General features: G+C 40.2%; 1 protein-coding gene across 4 annotated transcripts in view; it reads right to left on the bottom strand.

Annotated features, from left to right (window-relative positions):
* Window positions 1-242: 242 nt before the first annotated feature.
* Window positions 243-20,823, bottom strand: part of CNTNAP2 (contactin associated protein 2) — a 2,440,986-nt gene continuing 2,420,405 nt past the window's right edge. For all 4 annotated transcript variants that reach the window (XM_033930311.1, XM_033930310.1, XM_033930313.1 and 1 more), the window contains 2 exons: window positions 10,013-10,084; window positions 243-1,565 (listed from right to left, as the gene is read on the bottom strand). In XM_033930311.1, coding sequence (XP_033786202.1) covers window positions 1,366-1,565; window positions 10,013-10,084 — 272 coding nt within the window. In that variant the 3' untranslated portion in view covers window positions 243-1,365. The remainder of the gene's footprint in view (window positions 1,566-10,012; window positions 10,085-20,823) is intronic.

The raw sequence follows: 20,823 nt of genomic DNA, 5'->3' as shown, positions 1-20,823 counted from the left end.
CAACTGCATAAGTCTGGATATTCAATGCCAAAGCCTGGAAATATCCGAACACAAAACTACTAGATGTCAGCAAAACGCTGACAGCTGCTGGCTGACTATCCAATCCTGTAATTTTTCTTAACACTGTGTTCATGGGACCTCATGAGATCATCGCTTGATTAGTCCCTCAACATATCACTTAAGGATGGGCACCTTTTTTATATGTCTAAATTCACATGAAAAAAGAAAAGTAGTAAAACCTGCACAGTAGCCTTCAAATATATTTTTTAAAAAAACAAACAAACCTCAAACAATATGAAGTCCACAGTAAAAATGCATTCATTCTTACTGCATCATGTATTACAATTTTTCTAATACATCCCAGCAAATAAAAAGCATAGCAAAACAAACTCTGATGGTCTGGCTCTAACTCATGGCCACAAATGCTGAAAGATATCACAGGTAAGAGCTGAAAAGAAATTGGTTTCTGCCCTCGTGCTAATTACATCCTAGCTGAAGATACAGAAATCATAGCCCTGGAAGAGCATAACCTTCAGGCTTCAACAGAACGCTCCTTCAACAAAAGCTTATCAGTTAACCATGCAACAGAGTCAATACTCCACTGCTGCATTGTGCTCAGCCTGTGTTGGCATGGCTTGATAAGTGTTTTTGGAAAATGGTAAATTATTGAGATTCCCATCTGTGCTAGGTCCTTCCTCCTGCCTTGTTCTCCTATCCCACACATTGGAATCAATTCATATGACATGAAAATTTATGTTGATTGACAGGACCTGGGCACTACAGTGACCTGTCTTAGATGGACTGCAATAACACAGTAAATGATGCTTTGAGGACATGTGTGCATGTCTGTGTATATATGTATATATAATATAACTATCTATATGTTTATATATTTATCTGCTTCTCAAGACAGAAATATTATCATCCTAAGGGCTTTAAAAAACCTGTAGAAAACTGGCCCTTCTTTTTGTAATAAGAAGCATTTAGAAGACCTCTCTAAACATACACACTGAAAAGACAGGTATTACTGATAACCTTTAACCAAAGTCGAAATCCTAGAAGTTGAGCCATTGTCTATTTTCCTTTTTTTGTTTCTTTTCTTCTTTGAGGATGCAGAAGGGGCATTTCAGCTGCAAATGAAAATTAGAAAGTACTTTTCTTAAAAGCGCTTATCTTCTTTTCAGTTACTGGGGTTTTTACATCCCAGCTCTCTTCATCACTTGCTTCATCCAACTGTGCTGATCTTTTAAAGACATGCTGAAGGAATCTGAAGCAGAGCACTTTCTTCCCTGTTACCAGGACTCCCCTTACCCTGTTCTCCCTTCCCAATCCCTCCCTGGCCCTGCCCCTTCTGTCTTGCTCTGTTCAGATAAGCCATTCCTTTTTGCTTTCATCAATAGTTTCTGTGAAGTTGGGGTCATTGTTCATAATGGCTGCATCAGCACTCTCAGCAGATTCGGCTCCCTTGGCCTCATTTGTATGGTAGGTGCCTTTGTGGCGAAACATGTAGCGAATCAGAAACACTAAGGTACAGAGGATGGTGAAAATGACCACAGCGATGACACCTGTTGAAAAAAGGAGGACACAGTAGTCAGGTAAAGGCTAACCTCTGATTTTGTACAGTCTGATATTTTTCACTTAGTCAAAACAATACAGTACTGCATTACAATGGCCATGTTCAGTTTAATCTGGTTACTGGTTTTCAGGGGGGGGGGGTTGTATCAGTACATTTCTATTGAATGAAGAAAATATAATGTAAAAAAATGTGTAACAATAATAAACACCAGGAAAGCATGGCACAGCAAAAGACTAGGTCAGTGAAAAGTGAGAAGCTCATTGTCACATTACAATTAAACTCCCAGAAATAACCCCCCACCCTACCCTTTGCACATAAGCTAGTACTAAATAGAGCACAGCCAGTGGTACTTTCAGGCTGCACTCAACTCCTCTAAACAAACCTCCCCCATCTCACTTCCCCTCACATCAGAATATTCAAACGGGCCCATTCATCATCTTGAGGGTTGTAACAATCATTTTGCTTGTCAATGTTCATTTCTGTTACAGTCTTTAATCATGATGTCCAATCTTCTAAAGTTGGGCTGATGGCTTACTTCCAAAGACCATAATCTAATATTTAGCCAAGGAGAAGCACATTCTATGCAATGTGTGATGCCATTTTGCCCTTGCGCAATCTCCACTTCCAGAAAGTACAATTTAGGGCAGCTCAAAATAAGAATACAGATCCCAAAGACATGCACTGAACTATGTTGTTGTTAGATGCTATCAACTCATATTCGAGTCCTAGCGACTTGATGAATTGCAGATCTAAAAAGAAATTGTTTTTGTGCTAGTCCGGAAAAGTTCTCCAGCGTCATCCCCACGGTACTTGGACCCGTGCTGTTCATCATCTTTATAAATGATCTGGACATAGGTATGACGAGTGAGGTGATTAAATTTGTGGACGATACAAAGTTATTCAGAGTAGTGAAGACGCAGGGGGATTGTGAAGATCTACAACGTGACATAATCAGGCTCGAGGAATGGGCATTGACATGGCAGATGAGGTTCAATGTGGATAAGTGTAAAGTGATGCATGTCTGTTACAAAAATCTCATTATGAAAACAGGATGACCAGGGCGGTACTTGGAGAGACCTCCCAGGAAAGAGACTTGGGAGTTCTGATCGACAAGTCGATGAAGCTGCGGTAGCGAAAAGGGCAAACAGAATGCTAGGAATGATAAAGAAGGGGATCACGAACAGATCGGAGAAGGTTATCATGCTGCTGTACCAGGCCATGGTGCGCCCTCACCTGGAGTACTGCGTCCAGCACTGGTCACCGTACATGAAGAAGGACACAGTACTACTCGAAAGGGTCCAGAGAAGAGCGACTAAGATGGTTAAGGGGCTGGAGGAGATGCCGTACAGCAAAAGATTAGAGCAACTGGGCCTCTCCTCCCTCGAGCAGAGGAGATTGAGAGGGGACATGATCGAAACATTCAAGGTACTTAAGGGAATAGACTTAGTAGATAAGGACAGGTCGTTCACCCATTCCAAGGTAGGAAGAATGAAAGGGCACTCTCTAAAATTGAAAGGGGATAGATTCCGTACAAATGTAAGAAAGTTCTTCTTTATCCAGAGAGTGGTAGAAAACTGGAACGCTCTTCCGGAGTCTGTCATAGGGGAAAACACCCTCCAGGGATTCAAGACAAAATTAGACAAGTTCCTGCTGAACCGGAACGTACGCAGGTAGGGCTAGTCTCAGTTAGGGCACTGGTTTTTGACCAGAGGGCCACCACGTGAGCGGACTGCTGGGCACAATGGACCACTGGTCTGACTCAGCAGTGGCAGTTCTTATGTTCTTTTCAACATGTCCAGCCATCTGATTGCAGGTCATCCTCTTCATCTGATTCCTTCAATCTTCCCAAACATGATGTCCTCCTCCAGTGATCTCTTTTCTGATGGTGTGACCAAAATAAGATAGTCGTAACTTCATCATTTGGGCTTCGGGTGACATAGCAGGTTTGATCTCTTCCAGAATTGATTTGTTAGTTTTTCTGGCAGTCTACGGCACGCCTAAAATCCTTCTCTAGCACCAAAGCTCAAATAAGTCAATATTTTTTCTGTCTTGTTTCCATAGTGTATAACCTTTGCATCCGTAAATGACCACTGAGAAAATGAGTGCGTGGACAAGTCTGATCTTCGTTTGGAGTGTTACTTCCTTGCCTTTGAATACTTTGTCGAGAGCCCTCATTGAAGAGTGACAAAGTACTATTCTGCAGAGTATTTCCTCCCTGCTAGTTGCTTCTTTGATTACAAAAGAGCCCAGGAAATTGAAATCCTTTACAACATCTATTCTATAGCCTTCAAGCTTAAAATCTTCATTTTCCGTGTTCATGATCTTCGTCTTGTTTAAGTTCAGTTTCTAATCCCATGTTATGACTTTTGGCTTTGACTTTTCTCAATAGATACAGCAAGTCTTCTTTGTTGTTAGCACAGGTTGTTTATATTTCAGCTACAAACTTTGAAACCGACATTCTCTTCTTCCAAATTTGCTTTTCTGAAGATGGTTTCACCGTACAAGTTGAACAGGTAAGGTAACAAGATATATCCTTACCTGATGCCACGTTTTATTGGAAACCAATCAGTGTGCCTTGTTCAGTTCTTACCGAGCCTGCTTGATTTTCATATAGGCTCTTTATCAGCTGATTTATGTTTGGGTATTCCCATTTGCACTAGAGTTCTCCATAGTTTATTGTGATCCACACAGTCAAAGCTTTGTTCTAGTCAAAGAAGCAAAGTTATAGGGGGGTTTTGTTATTCTTTGCTCTTCTCCAATATCCATCTAACATTGGCAGTAACGTCTCTTGTTCCTCGACCTTTTCTGAGACCAGCCTGAACTTCGGGTAGTTCTTGCTTAACGTATGATTGGAGCCTTCATTGTATTATTTTCAGCAATATTTTGCTGGCCTTCCAAAATTCCTGTGTTTTCTCATAAGTAACTAAAACTGGAAAACAATAAGGATTAAGAAGAGAGAACCTCGGAACTAATTAAGCATTTCTTATTGGATCATGAATATAAGGAACAACTGGCTTGGTCAAGTCTACGGATTACAACTCAAGGAGATATTGGTACTTTATTGACTCATCATCAAGTTAAGTGAGCTATATTGGTTCTGAATGGCTTCCATACTTATCATTAAGAGCCTTGACGATTGATTGATGAACTCTATTTAAAATCTTTAGATAGAATCTGTAGCTTCTCCTAGCCTATGATTTTGTCATTAGTAGCACTTTGCACTTTGTATTACTTGTTATTGTAGATTTTAAATGTAGATGAAATAAATTTTGTTAGTTTTTAGGATATGAATTGAATTAAAGAAATTAATAAATTAAACATTTAATTAATTTTATGTTTTGGCATTCTTGGTATAGCATTTTAATAAATTGAATATCAGTAATTGATTATATTTACCCTACTTTGTATATAAGAACATAAGAAATGCCTCTACTGGGTCAGACCTGAGGTCCATCGTGCCCAGCAGTCCGCTCACGCGGTGGCCCAACAGGTCTAGGACCTGTGCAGTAATCCTCTATCTATACCCCTCTATTCCCTTTTCCAGCAGAAAGTTGTCCAATTCCCTCTTGAACCCCAGTACCGTACTCTGCCCTATCACGCCCTCTGGAAGCACATTCCAGGTGTCCACCACACGCTGGGTAAAGAAGAACTTCCTAGCATTCGTTCTGAATCTGTCCCCTTTCAACTTTTCTGAATGCCCTCTTGTTCTTTTATTTTTTGAAAGTGTGAAGAATCTGTCCCTCTCTACTCTCTCTATGCCCTTCATGATCTTGTAAGTCTCTATCATATCCCCTCTAAGTCTTCTCTTCTCCAGAGAAAAAAGTCCCAGTTTTTCCAATCTCTCAGCGTATGAAAGGTTTTCCATCCCTTTTATCAGACGTGTCGCTCTCCTCTGAACCCTCTCGAGTATCGCCATATCCTTCTTAAGGTACGGCGACCAATATTGGACGCAGTACTCCAGATGCGGACGCACCATCGCTCGATACAATGGCAAGATAACTTCTTTCGTTCTGGTTGTAATACCCTTTTTGATGATGCCTAGCATTCTATTTGCCTTCTTAGCAGCCGCTGCGCACTGTGCCGACGGCTTCATTGTCAAGTCCACCATCACCCCCAGGTCCCTTTCTTGGGTACTCTCATTTAAAAGCATCCCTCCCATCGTATAGTTGTACCTTGGGTTTCTGTTTCCCACATGTAATACTTTACATTTCTCAACATTGAACTTCATCTGCCATTTCGTTGCCCATTCCCCTAGTTTGTTCAAGTCCCTTTGCAGTTTTTCACAGTCTTCTTTAGTCCGAGCTCTACTAAATAGTTTAGTGTCATCTGCAAATTTTATTATCTCACACTTCGTCCCTGTTTCCAGATCATTTATGAATACATTAAATAGCAGCGGCCCTAGTACTGAGCCCTGCGGGACCCCACTCGTGACCTTCCTCCAGTCCGAGTAGTGGCCCTTCACTCCCACCCTCTGTCTCCTACCCGCCAACCAGCTTCTGATCCATCTTTGTACATCTCCTTCCACCCCATGGTTCTTCAGTTTCCGGAGTAGGCGTTCATGGGGCACCTTGTCAAAGGCTTTTTGGAAATCAAGATATATGACGTCTATGGGGTCTCCATTGTCCATCCGTTTGTTAATTCCTTCGAAGAAGTGCAATAAGTTAGTTAGGCAAGATCTTCCCTTGCAGAAACCGTGTTGGCTGGTTATCAGAAGTTCGTTTTTTTCAAAATGTTCATCAATTTTTTCTTTTATCAGTGTTTCTGCCATTTTCCCCGGTACCGAGGTCAGACTCACCGGTCTGTAATTTCCTGGGTCACCTTTTGATCCCTTTTTAAAGATGGGCGTAACATTGGCTATCTTCCAGTCCTCCGGGATCACGCCTGTTTTCAGGGATAGATTGCAAATTTGCTGCAGTAGTTCCGCTATCTCCTCCTTTAATTCCTTCAGAACCCTTGGATGGATTCCGTCCGGACCCGGGGATTTGTCTGTTTTTAATTTATCTATCTGCCTGTGTACATCTTCAAGGCTCACTTCCATGGTTGTTAATTTTTCTGCCTGATTTCCATTGAAGAATTGTTCAGGTTCCGGAATGTTGGATGTGTCTTCGTTTGTAAATACAGATGAAAAGAACGCGTTAAGTCTTTCTGCCACTTCTTTCTCCTCCTTCACCACTCCTTTCTTGTCACCATCGTCCATCGTATAGTTGTGTTTTCTCATAGATTCACCAAATATGGTATAATTATCCTCTCTCTAAGCCACAACACCAATACAAATTAGTTGACATTCTTGGGTGCATCACTGAATATGTCTATACAGATGGGTAAAGAGGGCAATGTCTTGCAGGATATACTAATGCTCGAAGTATGGGAAACAAAGATTCTGGTTCTAGAAGCTGTGATGGAAGAAGATGCGTTGGATATAGTGGCGATCACGGATACGTGGTTCATGGAGAACCATGACTGGGATATAGTTATACCATACTATAATTTGTTCAGGAAAGACAGAGTAGGAAGAAAAGGAGGGGGGAGTAGTGTTATATGTTAAAGATCATATTAAAGGCACACAATTGCAGATTTGCAGGGCAAGGAAGAGGCACTGTGGATCAATTTGGAAAGAGGGAATGGTGAATATATTTTACACTGGTGTGATATACAGGCCTCCTTCATAGACGGAAGAAGTTGACAGAGATTTAATAGTAGACATTCAGATTATATCTAAAAAAAGGGGAAGTTTTATTTATAGGTGATTAACATGCCAGATGTTGATTGGGGTATTCCTATTGCGGGGTCTTCTAGAAGTAAGGAGATCCTGAATTCTCTACAAGGAGAACTGTTCCAACACCAGAACTTCCCAATGGAACCCATGTGAGATGGAATCATACTGGACTTTGTGCTTACAAATGGGGAAAGTGTTTCTAATGTTACAGTGGGTAATCATCTGGCATCCAGTGATTACTGCATGGTAGTTTAATATTAAGATGGGTATAGAGAGGGCTCATTCAAAAGCAAAGGTTCTAGATTTTAAAAAAAACTAATTTTGTTCAGATGAGGATCACGTCAAGGAATTGTCTAGATGGGAACGTTTTGGAAGGAGTGCAAATAAAGTGGGAAAAACTGAAAGGAGTAATTGTAAAAGTGACAAATCTTTTTGTGAGGCAAGTAAGTAAAAGTAAGAGGAAAAGAAAGCCGCTTTGGTTCTCAAATGTAGCTGAGAAGGTAAGGAATTAGTGATTAGCTTTCATAAACTACAAAAGATAACAGAAAGAGGAAGACTGGCACAAATATCTGGAAAAGATAAGAGAGGCTGGTTGTGTAGTCAGGAAAGCAAAGATGCAAATGGAAGCAAAAATAGCTGACACGGTAAAACGGGGAGACAACACATTTTTTAGATATATTAATGATAGAAAGATGTGCAAAAGGGGCATTGTGAGACTCAAAGGTGAAGGGGAGAAATATGTAGAAGCTGATAAAAAAAGGCTAAGTTGCTTAACAAATATTTCTGTTCACCCAAAAGTGCTGGGAACGGGACTACAGAAGACAAACGTGAATAGGGATGGAGGATTAGTAGACCCTGATTGATTTTCAGAAGGTTGTGCTTGTGAGAAGCTAGCTACAATAAAGGTAGACAAAGTGATGGGGATGGATGGTATTCATCCGAGGGTGCTGAAGTAACTTACGGAAGTTCTGGTGGTTCTGCTGACTGAACTTTTAAATGAGTCTCTAGAGTTGGGAGTGGTACTGGAGGACTGGAGAAGAGTGGATGTGGACCCACAAAAGTGGAAGTATGGAAGAAGTAGGGAATTACAGGCCGGTAAGTCTGGCTTCTGTGGTAAGCAAATAAATGGAAACGCTTTTAAAACAGAGTATGGTAAAGTTTCTGGAATCCTGTGGATTACAGGACCGGAGGCAACATGGATTCACTAGAGGTAGGTCTTGTGAAACAAATCTGATCAATTTCTTTGACTGGGTGACCAGAGAATTGGATAGAGGATGTGCGCTAGACGTGGTGTCTTTAGATTTTAGCAAAGCCTTTGACAGTGTTCCACACAGATGTCTAATAAAGATGGATCCCAAAGTGATGGGCTGGGTCAAGAACTGGTTGAGTAGAAGACGACAGAGGGTAGTGATCAATGGAGATCACTCTGAGGAAAGGGATGTTACCAGTGGTGTACCTCAAGGTTCTGTTCTTAGGTCTGTTCTTTTTAACAATTTTATAAACGATATTGTTGAAGGGCTCTCAGGTAAGATTTGCCTCTTTGTGGATGATCCAAAATCTGCAATAGAGCATATACCCAGGACGGTGTGAATAACATGAAGAAAGAGCTGGCGAAGCTTGACGAATGGTCTGAAATTTGGCAGCTAAAATTTAATGCTAAGAAATGCAAGGTCATGCATTTGGGCTGCAAAACCCAAGGGAATGATAGAGTTTAGGGGGTAAGGAACTTATGTGCACAACAGAAGAGCAAGAGTGGGACTTGGGTGTGATTGTATGTGATGATCTTAAGGTGGCTAAACAGATAACTACAGATAATGTTGAGGTAGGAGCATCTCTATAACTATTGAGCACTTGATTTTCCTTCATCTAGCTGGGATTTTCCTTCATCTAGCCAAAAATGTTGTAAGCTTTTCATTTTAAAAAAAATTATAAATAAAACCTTAAAAAAAGGAAAATGCCCCTCTACAACCCTTGTGGTGCAAACAGAGGACTACTCTATTATGAAACTTTGTGTAAGATGGATCTGCTACTAGGGCCTGAAGCTCACTAACTCTGCAAGCTGAAGTGACTGCCATCAAAAATAAGACCTTCCAGATCAGATGACAGGAATCTAGTGGCTCAAAAAGAACTTTCATCAGCTGGGTGAGGATGATGTTGCGGTCCCATGAAGAAGTTTGGCAGAGGCTTTGTCAATAGCAAACCTTTCATGAAGCGAACAACTAGAGGCTGTACAGAGATGGGTTTTCCTCCCACATGGTGATAAGCAGCACCGATGCCACAAAGGTGAACCCTTAAAGAGTTGGTTTTATAGATAGTTTCTATCAAATAGACATCTCAGATACAATAGCTGACTGGTTTCTCTACTGTTTTATGGAGTGGAAATAAACTATTCTGAGTTTTGGCGTCCTTTCTAAAATGCAGCTCCCCATTACTTAAACAGGATTATGAACTGAAAACAATGTAATTCCTAAAAATATATATATATAATTCTGCTCTAAGCAGCGCAGAAACGGAAAAATATAACAATGCTTTCAGGAGATATTTATTTGTCAAGGCTCTGAGCTTGTCATGGACTCTGAGCTGCCAGTAGCACTAATGTCCTTCTCTTGCTGGTAGCTATGGTAAACTATTTAGCACCTCTAAATACAGCTTTGATAATTAATGGCATTCAAATGTAAGTAGAAAGTACCTATTAATGAACCGTGCATATTTTTGCTTACCTCCAATAATGGCAGAGTTCCTATTGACACCATCTTTAATGGCTTGCCCTTCATTGTTTGGAAAGTCATTTTCTGTAAAAGTGAAGAGGAGAGTCAACACAAACATATGGTGTTGTCCTTCCAACACAAACACATGATTGCAGACAGAGATGGAGTAGCTCATGAAATCCATAAAACAAACCCCGATATTTATCATTTCACTTTTAGTTCTGTAGTACAAAAAAATAATTTTAAATAAACCAGCTTTTAAGTGGACTTAAGGGTCATCTTTCCATTTAGTCAGAATAGGAACATGCTAACTTCCTTGTGGTACTAATGAATACTTTGATATATTATTTTTATGTAATTATATAGAAGAAGAAAATAGATCCTGAGTCAACACGCAAGAAGGTCTGCAAAAAAGCAAGAGTTCATTATGACACAGTGCTAAAACTTACTGTGCACTATCTTGCAATATAGCATGGAAATTAATGTACATTGACTTAGAATATTTATCTCCGTTAAAATTATCTGAGTCCTTTTACAAAGCTGTGGTAAAAAATGGCCTTAGCATGCCCTTGTGCTGGTCTTTTCCGTATGCTAAGGCCATTTTTACCGTGAATGTGAAAATGCCTTTTTAAAAATTGTTTTTGCTTTAATATCCATGGGCTAATGATGCTGTTAGTGCACAGCCATTCTTAAAAATTACCTTGTGAGCACTTACTGCCATCTATTCTGTAGGCGGTAAGGCTAATGTATTTTCCACATGCTAACAAGTTAGCACATGGTAATGTAGATACATTAACCTGGCCCTTCACATGCCCCCTAAAAAAATTAGAAATATTTTTTAGTGCAAGATTTGTGTGTGCAGATTTCAAAATTACTACAGTACATCTGTACACATCCCACAGTACTCTATTTCTTGCTGTACTAGGCACATGTTAGAACTGTGCATCTCAAACTGTGTGCCCCAAACTGTGTGCCCCAAAGAGATTCCGGGTGTACCACGAGAGACTGCAGGATGTTACTTTATTTTTAAAAATTTCCTTAACAAGTATACACTAGAATAGATGACATATACGTTGCATACGTAAGAGTCTGTCAATGTTATGAATGTCTGCGTGCGTAAGGATACAACTGCCTATACAAGCATCATTCTTTGACGTGATTGGTCCTTGAAAACTAATGGCAAGTAATTTTATTTTTAATGCAGTAGTTATCCTAACTTGACCAACAAAGCAATCAAGACTTTATTACCATTTGGATCTTCAGCTCCGACAGAAATTAAAATGAGAAAAAAGAGGACAACTGCAGATAGTGGATGATGAAATGCATGCTTGCTTGTTGACTATCAAGCCACATTCTGGGTTAATTTGCACTCAAAAACAAACTCATCCATCGCATTGTTTTGAAATTTTATTCTATCTACTTTAGTTAAACCATTGTTTCAATTACCCATACATTGCTTAAAGAATTTTAAATAGCTTTCAAATTCAATTTTTTGTTGGTTTCGCAATTTTATAATTTCAATTATAATGTGGCACAAAATACATTTGCTTCGTTTAGTGTGCCGGAGATAGAAAACTTTTGAGACACACTGTTAGAACATAACAGTTTAGTAAAAGAGCCCCTAAGTTTCAAGTTCATTTAAAATTATCCAATGCGATTTACAAATAAAATCAGGGTAAGAAAAAAAAAAAAAACCACAACTCAAAAAACCACACAATTGTAAAACTATGACACTACAGGACACAAGAGGAAGACAGGTTTAATTACAATTAATAAACAAATAAAATGAACCTAGAGCTTAAAACAGTAGGATGGGAATAGTTTTTCTGGATGACCCTAATTTTATTTATTGGTATTTATTAACTGCCTCCCTGCCTTTAACAAAACTGCACTAGCAGCTTCCGCTGCGGTAACTGCCCTGAAGCCCTTAAGGACTTAAAGAGCTTTAGGGCTTTTGCCACGCAGCAGTTGCTAGCGCAGCTTTGTAAAAGAGGGGGTTTATGAAAAGATTCACCCAAGGTGGTGTCCAGCAGCTACTATTGAATATAAAACAGGTTGGATAAAAATAAATGATTTTTTAAAAAAAATTTTAATCGGATTTTAAAAATTTTATTTTATTTTAAATAAAATGCTTTTTTGAGGAAAAATCTATCTAAAGATAGTTTTTTTAAAAAAAATTTAAGATACATTATATTCCAGAAGTTATTCATCATGAAATAACGATTAGTTTTTAATTATATAGCATGAGGCTGTATAGTATATTCATGCAAGGTTTACATTTTTGGGTAAATAAATTCATAATGTCACAATTTTTCTATCTAAAAGATATTATCACAGGTGCTTAGTTTTGCATTTCTCAAAAATGTGAATTTGTGCCTGTAGAATTTGTGCTTCTTCACAGCAAAAATGTTATAAAATATACAGAGTTGAGAAAAAGACCTTAGCCCTTTCCTTGGCAAATCGATGTACACAGAATCAACCCCTTACCTCTTAAGTGCTAAGTTTATGTATCTGCACAAAGGACCAGATTCTCAAAACGGCGTTTGAATCAGCTAGTGCCTGAAAAAACAGTGCTGGTTGCACATCACTTAAACTATGGTGCACTTTTGAGAATCGCAGCCTATGTTAAAGATAGGCACTGGAAGACAAGGCCTACATTTACAGCACCTATCTTTGATAGATTCATGCTTAGTGGCGCAGAATGTCAACCACACCCATAACCAAGCCTCTTTTGATATTCGACGCTGGCAAGCGTCTGTGTAGACACAATTAAAGCGCCTCCTTTTTTTCTTAATTAGGTTTTAATTGGTTTTTAACGCATAGTCAATTACTGCAAGGTTAAAGCGGGTACCCCACCCATGCTCCATTCATATGAATTCCCACTTGCAAATTTCACATGCATCCATATTTTTATTTACATGCATGAATGACTAGAATACTGGTGTTTATTTACCTACTTGACAGTCAACTTTAAGCAGCTCTTTATAGACTTGACACCTATTAGGTCTACTGGCCACCAACTTTCCAAAGGTAGTCTGGATAGTGCCATTGGAATTCGATTTAACTACTTTGGCATTATCTAGATCAGTGTATTGCAAACTGTATGCCATGACGAGATTTAGGGTGAGCTGTGAGGAAGAAAGGCACCAGCTGACTACCTACAGGATGTGCCTCTCGCCACAAGAGGTATATACTTGCAGATAGTTAGCCAGTGCCTTTCCTCTCTGTACCTCTCCTCCCAATGTTAGCAAGCTTAGGGCCCTGTCTGGAGGGCCACCGCTTCAAGTTTAGTGCGCTGTGGCTTCAAAATGTTTGCGACACACTGATCTAGATAGTGCCTGGTTGGAGTTATATGTTACAGCGCCTCCTTTCTCCATCTCAGTAAATAATAGTCATTGCTCCAGTCTCCTCTGCTCGCAACTTTGGAGTGGTCTTCGATTTTGACCTCTCATTTTCCACACATATCCAACAAGCTGTTAAGACCTGTCGCTTCTATCTTTTCAATATCACCAAAATTTGCCCCTTCCTCTCTGAGCACACTACCCAGACCCTTGTCCAAGCTCTTGTAACCTCACACTTAGATTACTGCAATCTACTCCTAACTGGTATTCCCCAGTGTCGCCTCTCCCCCTTGCAATCTGTGCAAAATTCTGCTGCGTGACTCATCTTCTACCTAGCTCGATACGCTCATGTCACCCCTTTCCTTAAGTCACTTCACTGGTTCCCTATCTGCCATCGCATACAGTTCAAGATCTTATTGCTGACCTACAAAGTGTATTCATTCTGCTGCCCCTCAATATCTCTCCTCGCTTCTCTCTCCTTATACACCTCCCAGAGAACTCGGTTCCTCAGTTAAGTCTTAGCATTACCCTTCTCCTCCACGGCCAATTTCAGACTTTGTTCCTTTCATCTAGCTGCCCCTATGCCTGGAATAAATTACCCAAGTTTGTCTGTCAAACCCTTTCCCTTCCCTTGTTTAAAAGCAGACTGAAAACCTATTTTTTTGATAGAGCTTTCAATCCTTAACCCTACTCCTCTGCCCTCCATCCCAGCCTGCTGATTAACCGTTCCCCATAATTGTATCCATGATATCCTGTTTGTCTGTCTTATCTGTTTAGATTGTAAGCTCTTTCGAGCAGGGACTGTTTTCTTATTTTTTCTGAATGTGCAGCTCTGCGTGCATCTGGCAGCGCTATAGAAATAATTAATAGTAATAGTAGTACTGCCCAAGCTCTACCCTTACTATACACAATACTATAATATTCAGTGGGACTTAGCTGGCTGAAGATAGCTCCCAGCTGGCAAAGTCCCGTTTGCCTAGCTATCTGCCGATATTTAGCGGGAGACGACTGGCTATCTCCCTATTGTCTCACAAATATTTGTCTCACTACAATCAATTTTCTTCACGGGTCTTGTAAGAAAGCAAGAATGAATCAGCCTTTTAGCTACGAAAATCAATCACCTCATTATTTGCATTTTGTTTCCGAGTTAGTGATACTGTTACAGCACATTAGGTAATTAAATAGAGTGTGACAAGGATTATAGATTTCCTGGCCTCTAAGATTGGCTGGTTTGGCCATTCATACTAGTCTGAAGTTAATCAATAGACTTGCCAACTCTATGTAATATGTTCTTCTATTTATTTAGGCCTACTTTTTTCTGTCTTTCCATTTTATTATGCTACCAGTGATGTGTGAATTTTTCCAATTTTTCCTCTACAGATTTTTTTCTGAGAAACTTAGGGTTCATTTTACAAAGCCGTGGTAGTGATTTCACTGTGGCAAATGCCCCGAAACCCATTCAGTTTCTAGGGACATTTGCCATGGGAGAATCACCACGGCTTTGTAAAAGGAGCCCTTAAGCAGTACTGCATAAGAACATCCAATAGTGTTTCTTGTGCATTTTTAGTAAAGTAACTCCTCAGAAACTCCTTAGCTATTTGGTAATTCTATGGTAACTAATCGTTTTAGTTCTTTTAAGTACTTTGCCGAGTTTTACTAGTCTGTGCTGTATTCCCCCGCAGTATGGTTTTGAGCCAAATTCCATGGATTTTATTTATTTATCAATCTTATAGCCTACATATCACACATCTACACGGTTACTGGACTATTTAGATTGCTTTCTGACATCCAGAAATTTAAGAGCGTGTTAAAGACAACCTTATTTATAGAACCTGGCCTTGGAAAAGAATCAATAGAACTTTTTAGAGGCATTCCCTACAGAAATTGTATTGGCTAGTAAAGAAGACCTACAACAATGGATGGGTGATATCAAACTAGCATTAACAGTCTTTACATCAGCCATTAAAGTTAATATTGATAGATTACATAAGAAAACGAATAATATGAGCCAGAGTCTTCAGGAATTTGAAGAACGAGTCATCTCTTATGACCAGGAAATATCTGAAATTCAAAAACACTGTAGCCATCTAAATTCGACAATGGAGGATCTACTTCTTAAAATCAAAGATGTAGAAAATAGAGCGAGGCGGAATAATTTGAGAGTTCGTGGAGTCCCTGAGAGCAAAGAAATTAAGGATCTGATCACTTTTATGCAATTGCTATGACATAAGTTTCTTCAGGCAGAGGATCCAGAGACAAAGCTATCTACTATAGAATTTGAAGGGGTTAACGGGCTCTGGGCCCTCGCTGATTGGAGAAACCTAGCGATAATAGCATGCTTTCTGCGTTTTCCTCATGAGGAAAGGGTACTACAAGCAGCATGAAAAGTTGGGCATCTTATGTTGGATAATGTGAAGGTGGAATTATTTGCGGATATTTCTTCAGTTACTTTAAAACGCCACCGGGAATGCTGAGAAGTTACTAAATGTTTACAACAAAACAATATTTGTTATAAATGGCTTTACCCGTTTGGGCTATCCTTTATGGTAAAAAATAAGCAACATAAAGTAACTTCAGTAATAGAAGCCCAACAGATGAGCTAAACTCTGGACCAGGGAACGAGAAAAGCAGCAGATGGATCAATTAAATCCCTCGTCATCAGGATTACCAGGCCAGAGATGGCCATAGAACTGATCAGAAGAAACAATTTTAGCTCTCTTAAGTTTTTTTTAAATTTATCAATCTTATAGCCCACATATTACACACATCTACATGGGTTACTGGACTACTTAGATTGCTTTCTGACATCCAGAAATTTAAGAGCGTATTGAAGACAACCTTTATGAGGCATTTTCTTGAAAATTTTCTTGTTTTTATGATTTTGATCCAGAAGAGCTTTTAGATCAGCGGTCTCAAACTCAGGGCCATATTATGGATTTGTAGGTACTTGGAGGGCCGCAGAAAAAATAGTTAATGTCTAATTAAAGAAACGACAACTTTGCATGAGTTATAGTTTATAAATCTTTCCTTAATTGCTTCTGATAATTTCAGCTATACACAGCTGAAAGCAGTGCAACATGCAGAAAGTGAAAAACCATCAAAGTATCAACTACAAGAGACAAGATTTTGGACCAAACATTTTGAGGCCCTCGGTATTATAAAGAAAGATTCTTTATAGAAAACTTGTGCCTTAAGTGTCCGGTGGTTGCGTTCTGGAACGTTGCCCGCCTCACTGCTGTAACCTCACGCAAGCGCTTTCTGCATCAGTATGCGGTTGTCCTCTCCACTCTACAATTTGTATTCCAGGAGAAGCATTTTATCAAATTTAATTAATAAACTATGAAAATGGCTGCCATTCGAGAGGAGAGGAGGCAACCCATGAGAAAGGCTAGCAGGGGAGGAAGCCTCAGGAGACATGCTAACAGCAGAAGTCATCCTGGGAAAATAGGTTAATAGTGAGCAGAAGAGCTTCCTGGAAAAGCTGCAGGGCTCAACAGCAGAGCTAGGCAGTTGGATCTTTCCCTCCAGCATTGGCTTAGCTGAAAGACTGGACAGTATCAGACAAGGAGAAAGCTTCCTCCACAGTGTGTAATTAAGGACTCTAGAAGTAGAAGAAGGTCTACCAAAACAATCATCCAAACAGGAAATGGAGTTCCTCAGGGGCTAGGAACTGGGAAGTAAGAGGCTCTGTATGCTCAAAGGCCAGAAGCTAGTGAAAGGAAGGAAAAACCCCTGTGATCAACTGTTAATAAGAGAGAAGATTTTTGCCCTGGAGCTGAGAAAAGGATAATCTAGTGCAGGAAACTAAAGCTGGGACTGAGATAAATAACCTGTTCTCTCCCAGCGTTAGAAGTGTTGCATTAAGTATTTCAAAGTGTACAGTCATGTGAAAAAATTAGGACACCCCATGAAATATTCAGATCTTTCTTAAGAAATGTTCACATATCGATGTCAAATCTTTTTTTATTATTTATCTTTGGAAAAGAAAGTGATGTAATTGCAGGTAAACAACAAAAATTTTCCTTGATTTACTCATGAAACAAAAGATATCTACAAAAATGTGTATTTTAACTAAGGAATAAATTAGGATACCCTACAAATAGCTAGTGTTATCCCCTTTTGCTGAAATAACTACAGTGAGATGCCTCTTGTAGCCATCTACCAGTCTCTTGACATCGGTCTGAGGAAAGTCCTTTCAGCTGTGAGATGTTTGAGGGGTTTCTTGTATGTATAGCCTGTTTCAAATCACCCCACAGCATCTCAATGGAATTATGAACAAGGCTTTGACTCGGCCACTCCAGGACTCTCCATTTATTAGTTTTCAGCCAGTCCTTGGTGGATTTACTGGTATGTTTTGGGTCATTGTCGTGTTGCAGGGTCCAGTTCCGCTTCAGCTTTAATTTTCTTACAGATGGTCTCACATATTCCTCATATTCATCATGGTGGATTCTATGATGGTGAGCTGGCCAGGTCCTGCTGCAGCAAAACATCCCCAAACCATGACACTTCCACCTCCATGCTTCACAGTTGGTTATGAAGTTCTTTTCCTGGAATGCTGTATTTGGTGTATGCCAAACATGTCCTCTTTTCTGGTGTCTAAATAATTCAATTTTAGACTCATCTGTCCATAGAACACTATTCCAGAAGTCCTGGTGTTTGTCCACATTCTCTCTGGCAAACTTCAGTCTGGTCTTGATGTTTTTCTTAGAGAGCAAAGGTTTCTTCCTTGCACACCTCCCATGCAAGTTAAATTTCTGCAGTCTTTCTGATTGTAGAGGCATGCACTTTCACATCAACAGTAGCAAGAGCCTGCTGCAGGTCCCGTGATGACATTTTAGGGTTTTTGGAGACTTCTTTTAGCATTTTATGGTCTACTCTGGGGGTTAACTTGCTTGGACGGCCAGACCTGGGCATGTTGGCAGTTGTTTGGAAAGTCCTCCATTTGTACACTATTTTCCGGACCATGGAATGGCTAATGTCAAATTCTTTTGAGATCTTTTTAAATTCCTTATCAGACTTATAAGTTGCTACAATCTTCTTTCTGAAGGCCTCAGACAGCTCTTTTGTTCTCACCATTGTGTTCACTCTCATCGCAGAAGTTATGAGCATACTAAATGTCTGAGGTTTAAGTAGGACAAACCTCCTTCAAAATGCTGAGTAATGATGTTCTATTCATGTGCACCTGTGATACACCTGTGTGTGATTTTAGCCACTTTAAGTGGGAGGATATGTGGGGGTGTCCTAATTTATTCTTCAGTTAGAATACACATTTTTATGGATATTTTTTGTTTCATGAGTAAATCAAGGAAAATATTTGTTGTTTATCTGCATTACATCACTTTCTTTTCCAGAGATAAATAAAAAAATATTTGACATTGATAAGAAAGAACTGGAGTGTACTAATTTTTTCACATGACTGTATTCTACAACTGAAATAATGCATGATTTTGTGTTCCTGTATGATGCAACCAGGATGAAGATTGGCAGCCCAAAGTGATCAGTCAGCATCTGGAATGCTCAAGGGCCTAGCACCCACTTACCAAGATCCAAAACATTCTGGTTTAGAAAGTTTGCCTACTTTTTCCACTTCAGCAAAGTGTGCAGCAAATATGGCCATAAGATGTTTCTCCACCCAGACAAAACAATGCGATATCCACCATTACCACTGCAGTCTTGGTGCCCCCTTGCCTGTTAACATAGGCCATCACTGTTGCATTGTCCAACAAGACTCATACCATTGACTCTAGCAATAGGGGAGAGAATTTCTCCAATGCTAGGTGCATGGCCCTGGTCTCCAACCTGCTGATTGGCCAGCTTGCTTCTTGGCACGATCAAAGACCCTATACCACCTAACCCCAATAGTGAGTTCCCCAACTGGAAAAGCTGGCATTGGCTGTAATAGCTACCCAATGTGGGGAAGGAGTGAACTCTAGGTTTACATCCTTCAACATAGTGAAATGGACGTGCCACTAGGTGAGGTAACTGACTCATGCCCATAAAGGAATGTGAATGTTTTACTCCCGAGACTGGGGAGACCACCTGGTCAGAAGTAGAGATGTCCGATTCAGTAAAAAAAATTTTGATTCAAGTTGATTTTGCCATTTGAATCCATTATTTGATTCAATACGATTCAATTTGCTTTCAATGATATAGCTTTAAAATTAACTGGCGGGTTTATTTTGCAGTCCCTTCACCCACCCTAAAATCCCCTTTGCCCTCTCCAACCCCATGTTGGCACTGTCAAGTGTAAACCAGCTCTGGCAGGATATACATTTCAAAGCTGACGTATTGTAATCGCAATATAGAAAATAAAATTATTTTTACCTTTTGTTGTCTGGTCATTTTATTATTCAAAATCATGTTGGTTCCAGGCTCTGGTTTCTGTTTGTCTTCTGTTAACTCGCTTGCCAGGGTCTCTTGTCCCCTTTCTTCTTTCTCCATGCTCACTATCCATCTTCTATCTCTGCACTTTCTCTTCCTCCTTACTGGAGTCCAAGTCTTAAGAAAAAATCTCTGCCTGTCCCCTCTTCTCATGTCCTCCTCTACCCCCAGCTACCCCTGGTAGTTTGTGAGGGGCCAGCACCCTCTCTCTCTTCCCTTCCCTCCAGCTACCACCATCACCATAGACCCACCTCATGTGGCCAGCACCTTCTCTTCCTTCCAGCCACCAACACCACCAATGCCCCACCCCATGTGACCAGAACTCTCTCTCTCTTCCCTTCCTTCCAGCCCCCCTTCCCATGTTGCCAGCATTCTCTCTCTTTCCCTCACTCCAGCCCGTCTACCCCAAATGGCCAGCACCCTTTCTCTTCCATTCCTATTAGCTCCAGCCTCAGCCAATCAAACTGCACCCCCCCGGTTCTCTCCCTTCCAGACCTTCCCTCCAGCTTCCAACTCTCCCTGCGTCCATCTGTGACAGCAACACCTCCCTCTCCACCTGGGTCCAACTCCAGCAGTGTCAATGCCCCCCCCCCACCCACCGTGTGGGTCTGAAAGCATGTGTTCAATGGCGGAAGCAGCACATACTGTACCAGAGGTTCTCACTCAGCCCTTGCCGTCATTCTGAACAGGCCTGCCCTTGGGCTTTCTCTCTGCCAGAGACCTTCCTGTTTCGCAAAACAGGAAGTTACATCAAAAGAAAGGACTCTGGTGAGTCTATTTTTTTTTCTCAAAACAAATTGATTCAAATTATATCAGCCAAACTGAAATCGGTGAAATGATTCAAATTGTGAATTGGGCAGCACTAGTCAGGAGAGCCCTTTGTAGAGATGTTATGTATGCCCTTTCCTAAGATGACCACAGGAATGTAATGGGCATCTTAGCATTTAGTGCACACTAATTGTTAGCATGCACTAAATCGATTAGCACACCTTACAATCAAAAGTCTTCGGCATTATTTTACTATCTCACTAGTAATTAAGAAAAATTATTCACTGAGAAAAGGACAACTGTGGAATATGTCTTCAGATGTGAATATTGAAC

This window comes from Geotrypetes seraphini, chromosome 2, assembly GCF_902459505.1.
Source record: "Geotrypetes seraphini chromosome 2, aGeoSer1.1, whole genome shotgun sequence".
Lineage (NCBI taxonomy): Eukaryota > Metazoa > Chordata > Amphibia > Gymnophiona > Dermophiidae > Geotrypetes > Geotrypetes seraphini.
This window is presented reverse-complemented; position numbering and strand designations above follow the sequence as displayed.